Source organism: Rhinopithecus bieti, unplaced genomic scaffold, assembly GCF_001698545.2.
Source record: "Rhinopithecus bieti isolate Rb0 unplaced genomic scaffold, ASM169854v2 scaffold_12573, whole genome shotgun sequence".
Classification (NCBI taxonomy): Eukaryota; Metazoa; Chordata; class Mammalia; order Primates; family Cercopithecidae; genus Rhinopithecus; species Rhinopithecus bieti.
This window is the reverse complement of record NW_016807321.1, coordinates 2305211-2313489: the sequence shown is the minus strand read 5'-3', so window position 1 is coordinate 2313489 and position 8279 is coordinate 2305211. Positions and strand designations below refer to the sequence as shown.

The window sequence follows — 8279 nt, the reverse complement described above, 5'->3', positions numbered from 1 at the left end:
GCAAGAATTCATGGCCTGACGAGAAAGCCAGACATATGATCATTCCGCGTCAGGCCTTGGACATTCCTGGGCCCTCTTTGGGGGCCCAGGGTGCTCTGCTGCTGCAGGCACCAGTGAAGGGTGTCATAGGACATACACACACTCCCGCCCACCCAGATGTGCGTCCACATGCACCAACATGCCTGAGTAACCCCCTCCCCCAGAGACTCAAAGGCGCCTGCCCCTGCCTGCCCACCCTGCCCACGATCTCTGAGTGGCCACAGCTGCTGCCAGCCCTGAGGACAGGGTGAGACCCCCTCCAGCCCTCTCCTACATCTCCAGCCACACTGAGATCACCCAGGGACACGCCCCCGAGGCCAGGCACAGTGACACCTCCTCAGTGAAGCCCTCTGGGTTGAGCCTCCAGAGAGCACCTGGAAGCTTCTGAGCTCAGGGCGGGCCCATTCCAGGGCCTATTCCTGGTTATTAGGGCCTGGGACTGGCCAAGGCAAGGAGAACAGGGAGCAGTCACTACTGGGGAAGACTGTCCTGGGGACCCACCCTCCTGTGCTTGGATTGGGGCGTGAGTGAGCAGGAGGCTGCAGCCGCTTTGGTAATTGATTTAAGCAACCCTCCCAGCCCCAAGAGGAGACAGGCCTGAGCCCTAGGGAACAGTCGCCCTCCTTCCTGTCTGCGTGCTTCAGTCACGATGGGAGCTTTGCACCAGGCTCCCTGAGCCTGCCACCTACACGCGCCTGGGGCGGTAGGAGGCACGTGGGTAGGGCAGGCACAGCTTTAGCAGATGAGGTCCAGAGATGAGAGGGAGGCCTCAGTGCCCCAGCCCCAGCAGCCCTGTAAACCCTGGCTGCCAAAGGCCTTGGTCAGGGTGGGGGCTGCCCACAGGCAGCCAGACCTACACGCCACCGTGACCCCCAGCTTCCCCACAATGGCCTCTTCCCCAACCTGCTCAGGCCTCTGCTCCCCTGTCACCTCCAGAACCTCTGGCTTTAGGACCTGGCCCCAAGGGCCCTCTTTCCCCCAGGGGCCTTGTCCCCACTCACCCAACCTCCCCCACCCCCTCCAGGTTTCAGCACAGGAGGTGCCTTCTCTGAAAGGCCCAGTGGCCTCCTGCTCCCCCCAGAGCTCCCCTTCCTCCTGTTACACAGTGCACTGCACTATTTCATCCACCATCTGCCTCCCCCACCAAAGGGCCAGCCCCACGAGAGCAGGAATTGGCCCTTTGTTCACTGCAGTCCTCCCAGGCAAATATGTGTGCAGTGGACGAATGACTCAGCGCCTAAGGTAGGGTATTTGGGAGATGGCTGAGGACCCAGTCTGGCTGCCCTGGCCCCTCTCATCTGCCCTGAGCTAAGGTGCCCGGGGGCTATGGCCCTGTCTAACATGACCTCCCCTGGGGACAGTTCGTTGCTGACTGGAAGGGGGAAGAGAGAGGCAGCAGGTACCCTGAGGCATGGTGGGGAACCCTGAATTTAAATGAGAAATGGTCCCTTCCCAGTTTTATAAATAAAGTGTGTTTTCTCCCAGCTTCCCTGGAGAACTCACCTCCCACTCAGAGAAACTGGCCCTGAATCACTTATCTCTTTTGAGAGCTAAGCTGCCCAGTTACCTACTTAGAGAAGGCCAGGCCTGGGCCTCTCGCTGGTCTTCTTTTTTTCTGTGACAGGGTCCCACTCCATCACCCAGGCTGGGGTGCCGTGGTGCGATCTCGGCTCACTGCAGCCTTGACTTCCTGGGCTCAAGCGATTCTCCCACCTCAGCCTTTCAAGCAGTGGGACTATAGGCGTGCACCACCATACCCAGCTAATGTTTGTTTTTCTGGGTTTTTTTGAGACAAAGTCTCACTCTGTCCCCCAGGCTGCAGTGCCGTGGCATGATCTCGGCTCAATGCAACCTCCGCTTCCCGAGTCCAAGTGATTCTCCTGCCTCAGCCTCCAGAGTAGCTGGGATTACAGATTACAGGCACCCACCATGTGCCTGGCCACAATAATTTTTGTATTTTTAGTAGAGATGGGGTTTCGCCATGTTGGCCAGGCTGGTCTTAAACTCCTGACCTCAGGTGATCCGTCCACCTAGGCCTCCCAAAGTGCTGGGATTACAGGTGTGAGCCACCACACCTGGCCCTCTCACTAGTCCTAATGGCCTAGGCCTCTTGGGAGCACTTACCCTGCAGGGCCACAGCCACAGCTGAGGCTCATCTTGGAGAGCTGATGGAGGAGAGAGAGCAGGGCAGACAGGCCTGGACTCTGGCCAGCAGGGCAGAATCCACCCCTCCTACCAGGGCCTGCCTGGCTAGAGAGGAGATGGTCAACATGCACACTCAAGTCCGTATGAACCTCTAGGTCTGTATGTCTGCTACATATATGCATGCACATTGAAGATCCGAGTTGTAGCACTCACTGAGGGACAGACGGAGGGCAGCTGCCATACCTATATGAAGTGGCAATAAGAATAAAGCCAGCACAGCTATGCTTATACGTTGCTTAGCTGTCTCAGGGTCCTGGCGCTTCTCCCTGGCCCCTGCCCAAGGGGTACAGTGTCACTGTGCTCGGCCGCACATAAATGTAGGTCTGCTTCTCCTTCGGGTCCCTGCAGGACCCCCACACACAGCCCCGCATAATGCTCAGATGCACACTGACTGGCACCCATCACTCCATCACCCCACACCCCAGACAGATGATGTGCCCTGCCAGTGGCCCCCACCATCATTCTGCCCGACAGAGCTGAGCACGGCTCCCTCCCTCCCTGGCCTCTCGTCTCTACACCCAAAGGGCCTCACAGGTTCGTTTGAAAAGGCCAATTTATTTCTGAAAATGGAAATCATTTCCACAGAACGATGTTCTCACAAGGTCACAGTTGGCTGGAACAATGCCCAGCCCACAGACAGAGCAAAGGGCCTTTCTGAGCCCTGAGGGCTGGGGGTACAGACAGGGGAGCACCCCCAGCTCAGGCCCTGGTGTTGCAGTGGGCATAAGCGAGGTGCTTCTGGGAGGAAGAAAAGGCACCTGGGGTTGCTGCTTTTGTGGCCGGGAGGACGTGACACCTCCAACCAGCCTCCCCGGGGTCCTGAGCTCTGCACCCGGCAGTCTCCCCCGTCCCCACTGCCCTCAGGGTCCCATCCCTTCCATCATGCCCACCCCACCTCCAGTGTGACCGGCGGGCTGTGGTGCCAGACCAGCCTTCAGGACAGGCTCAGGAGAGCAGAGGTAGAGTCTGGGAGGGGCTCAGATTCCCAGAGTCACCAGACACCGGTGGAGTGAAAAGAGGACCCAGACTCATGGTTGGCTTCAGAGGAAGCCAGACACACGGTGGGACCTTTGCATGGGAAGATTCTGTACTCTGAGGGATGCCCGTGACACTGGGCTCCCCACTCCTGAGGCTTAAGGGAAGACCCTCCTGGAACACCCTGCTCTGAAGAAGGTGTGGGTGGCAGTTGGTGTCCTGCAGGGCAAAGAGCAGGAGGGGTGCCCAGAGCTCAGGCCACACAGGGGCACTGGGCAGGCGGCCAGCTGGCCCTGGGGGGCAGAGGAAGGTATCAGCACTAGCCTGGGCCCCTCCCAAAATGCATGGGAAGGGAGAGGCCCCCAGCAATGCCCCCAGGGAGGCCCAGAATCAGGCCAGTGTGGCCAGCCCCACCCCAGGACAGCAGCTCGGTGACACCAGGCCTGGGACATTCTCCCAGTGCCCAGTGCTGAGGCCATGGTCGGTCGCTCCCCAGCCAAGACCAGTGACCGCCTGGCCCAGCCTACACCCTGGTCAATGGCTGGGCCACTAGGGCCAAGGAGGACGAGGCCACCACATGCCAGGCCTGGCCTCTCTGTGCCACGCCTCTGGTTTCCAGGAGCTGTGAACTGACCCCTCCTGACCCCACAAACACCCTGAATCACAAAATTCAGCCCCAATGCAGCCTCTTCATGGCTGCTAACCACCATCCCCAACCTCGTGGGCCTCAAGCTCCACGAATGTGACGAACTGTGGCTACCACCAGCCCCAGGCTCCCTCGAGACACACCCGTAGATCCCCCACCGCCATCCCCAAACTCTGGCTGAAGAGGAGTGTGAGATATCTCAGCAGGGCTCCCTGACCCCAGATTCAACATCCACATGGCATAGCCCATGGAAGGGTAGCTCGGGGCCCATCCACAGTATACCCTCAGGCTGGTGACATCAGGGTACTCAGGGTGACTGCCCGGGCTCCTGTCCTAACCAACAGACTTGACAGAGCAACTCTCATGAAAGAAGGCAGACTGTGAGTGTGGGGTGACAGTCTTGCGACCCCACAGGCAGAGGGCACGGTCTCGATGGGCAGCCACATCTCCCCAGACTGAAAACACACACGGTGGCTCATGTCTGTAACCTGAGCACTTTGGGAGGCCGAGGTAGGCTGGAACTCAGGGGTTCGAGACCATCCTGGGGAACATGGTGAAACCCGTCTCTACAAAAAAAAATACAAAAATTAGTCAGGCATGGTGACACATGCCTGTAGTGCCAGCTACTTGAGAGGCTGAGGTGGGAGGATCACCTGAGCCCAGGGAGGTCACGGCTGCAGTAAGCCATGATAGCACCACTGCACCCCAGCCTGGGCGACAGAGCAAGACCCCGTCTCAAAAAAGAAAGAAAGGAAAGAAAACACACAGACCCTCTGACCCAACACGTCTCAGCTGAGGAACGGCCCTGACTGGCGACTGCTCGTGTCAGCTGTGGCACTGCCTGCAAAGCACGTCCAGAAGCCGCCGAGCTGCACACACGGGGGTTGAATAAGGCAGGGTGCGTCCAGCAAGGAAGAAAAGCGGGGAGAAGTGAAGGACTCGAAGACCAACCCAGAGCAGAGTGCGACACTCACCACCTCTGCAGGACGGCACGAGAGATGCACGTCAGGGTGCGAGCGTTTTCTCTGCAGCCTTTCACAGCTTGCCTAGGTTGAGTTCCTCTTTTAGCAAAAGACAAAAGAAGGTGGGTTTCCTGTGGCCCAACAAGTTCTGCTTCCACCTGAGGGCATAGAGACCCCCAGGCCCCCACACTCAGCCAAGGACATGCAGACACACTCAGATACAACAAGTTCTGCTTCCACCTGAGGGCATAGAGACCCCCAGACCCCCACACTCAGCCAAGGACATGCAGACACACTCAGATACAACGCAGAGCTCACCCACAGAAACCCCCATGCAGGCAGACACAGGCCCACACACACGTACATGTCCTAACTGGCACCCACACACACAGGACACACAGGCACACACGTACATGTCCTACCTGGCACACACACACACACACAGGACACACAGGCACACACGTACATGTCCTACCTGGCACACACACACACAAGCACACACCACGTACATGTCCTGACACCCACACACACAAGCACATACCATGTACATGTCCTACCTGACACCCACACACACACAGGACACACAGGCACACACGTACATGTCCTACCTGGCACACACACACAGGCACACACCACGTACATGTCCTACCTGGCACCCACACACACAGGACACACAGGCACACACGTACATGTCCTACCTGGCACACACACACACACACAGGACACACAGGCACACACGTACATGTCCTACCTGGCACACACACACACAAGCACACACCACGTACATGTCCTGACACCCACACACACAAGCACATACCATGTACATGTCCTACCTGACACCCACACACACACAGGACACACAGGCACACACGTACATGTCCTACCTGGCACACACACACAGGCACACACCACGTACATGTCCTACCTGACACCCACACACACAGGACACACAGGCACACACGTACATGTCCTACCTGGCACACACACACACAAGCACATACCATGTACATGTCCTACCTGACACCCACACACACACAGGACACACAGGCACACCATGTACATGTCTTAACCGGCACACACACACACACAGGCACACACCATGTACATGCACAGCGTGGGGCACAAGATCCACCAAGACACCCATGTACGCAGATAAAGGTGCCCAAGTCCATAGTGACTTCCAGACAGAGGCACAGACGCCCTCAGTGCCCTCTGCCCGAAGACCTGGGCACACCCAGAGGCCCCTGTATGGAGTGCCTTCCTGACACACAGGCGCACACGTGCCTCAGCCGCCCACTGAGGAGTCTGCCTAGGTAAGTGAGTGCTAAGGAGACCCTGGGACAGCCGACTGCAGGCGCTACTGCAGCTCAGGGGAAGGTGGGGCCTGCCTTCCAGGCTCCACGTCAGCGAGGGGGATCCGCCTCCCTCCCTCACCAGCATCAGCACAGGCACCAGGCTGGGAACCTCACCGCCGGGGCTGAGGCAGCCAGCAGGGCAGGTCCTGAAAGTGCTGAAACCTCAGCGGGAGGTCTGTGAGTGAGGACCATACCTCCCCCTCCATCCCCGCGACTGCCTGTATTGGCCAAAACCAGGAACACACCATGGCTGCCAACTTCTGGACTTGAAGCACTGCACAGGTCAGTGGAGAGAAGAGTAGCTGCACCGGCAGGGTCTGCAGCATCTCTCAGGAGGGTGGGAGGGAGGGTGCAGACTCCAAGACCCCTGAGGGAGGGACCTTCAGATTCAAGGGAGCCAGAGACGAGCTTGGGAGGTGTGTTTTCAAAGGGACCTCTTGAGTCTACTTAGCCTGTGCATTTGCGGGTTGCTGGGGCAGGGGCAGATCCACGTCTCCTCTTCCCAGGAGGCTGGCCAGCAGCTCTCTCTACAGGAGAAGGGAACTGATCTGCTAAAGTATCACCAGGAAGAGGCAGGAGGAGGCCCCCACACACCCCACCAGGCTCCCTCTGGCCCCATGTCCTTGACCTGGCAAAGTGGCCGCCGTCTCTGCCAGAGAACTTGGAGTGGCCGTGCTCTAACAGACAGCCAGGTCTCAACGTTTCCGGTTGTCTTTCTTTCCTAGAATCCAGCCCAAGGAGGCCCCCAACCAGATACCCAACTCCAAGGCACCTCCCACCTGCCCAGGGCACAAATTGTCAACAGTCCCAGCTACAATGCAGGCCGCTGGGCTCCCAGAGCTCCCTGACAGCAGGGGCTCCTTCTCTCTCCCCACGATGGGTGCCAACATCTCTCAGGACAACGGCACCGGCCACAATGCCACCTTCTCTGAGCCGCTGCCGTTCCTCTATGTGCTCCTGCCCGCCGTGTACTCCGGGATTTGTGCCGTGGGACTGACTGGCAACACGGCCGTCATCCTTGTAATCCTGAGGGCGCCCAAGATGAAGACAGTGACCAATGTGTTCATCCTGAACCTGGCCGTCGCCGATGGGCTCTTCACACTGGTACTGCCTGTCAACATCGCAGAGCACCTGCTGCAGCACTGGCCCTTCGGGGAGCTGCTCTGCAAGCTGGTGCTGGCCATCGACCACTACAACATCTTCTCCAGCATCTACTTCCTAGCCGTGATGAGCGTGGACCGATACCTGGTGGTGCTGGCCACTGTGCGGTCCCACCACATGCCCTGGCGCACCTACCGGGGGGCAAAGGTCGCCAGCCTGTGTGTCTGGCTGGGTGTCACGGTTCTGGTTCTGCCCTTCTTCTCTTTTGCTGGCGTCTACAGCAATGAGCTGCAGGTCCCAAGCTGTGGGCTGAGCTTCCCGCGGCCCGAGCAGGTCTGGTTCAAGGCCAGCCGTGTCTACACGTTGGTCCTGGGCTTCGTGGTACCTGTGTGCACCATCTGTGTGCTCTACACAGACCTGCTGCGCAGGCTGCGGGCCGTGCGGCTCTGCTCTGGTGCCAAGGCTCTAGGCAAGGCCAGGCGGAAGGTGACCATCCTGGTCCTCGTCGTGCTGGCCGTGTGCCTCCTCTGCTGGACGCCCTTCCACCTGGCCTCTGTCGTGGCCCTGACCACAGACCTGCCCCAGACCCCACTGGTCATCAGCATGTCCTACGTCATCACCAGCCTCAGCTACGCCAACTCGTGCCTGAACCCCTTCCTCTACGCCTTTCTAGACGACAACTTCCGGAAAAATTTCCGTACCATGTTCGGGTGCTGAGGGGCCTGAGCACCCACCATCACCCCCACCACCACCCAGTTCAGGTTGTCTCTTTCAGGGGGTGCCCATCCTGTTCACATCCCAGTGCTGTCTTCTCCACACAGTGAGACACAGACCCTCAAACACTGGCCACCAGACCTACAGAGACAGCTGTGGGCATATATCTTCCATGTCTCTGCTTCCTGGACAGCCCCTGGGTGGACAGCAGCAGGGAGCCAGGTCCTGGCAGAAGGCCCCAACACAGCAAGCATCCTGAGTCCACTTACCCACGAGAGACAG

The 8279-nt window shown here is 58.8% G+C and overlaps 1 protein-coding gene across 1 annotated transcript; it reads left to right on the top strand.

The window, feature by feature from the left end:
- Window positions 1–6998: 6998 nt before the first annotated feature.
- NPBWR2 (neuropeptides B and W receptor 2) lies at window positions 6999–8000 on the top strand. The gene has a single exon (XM_017881158.1). It carries the CDS (start codon window positions 6999–7001, stop codon window positions 7998–8000), a length of 1002 nt encoding a protein of 333 aa, XP_017736647.1.
- Window positions 8001–8279: the final 279 nt, after the last annotated feature.

Excerpts from the sequence above, each read along its gene's own strand:
- NPBWR2 (XM_017881158.1), top strand. The coding sequence starts at position 6,999 with ATGCAGGCCGCTGGGCTCCCAGAGCTCCCTGACAGCAGGGGCTCCTTC.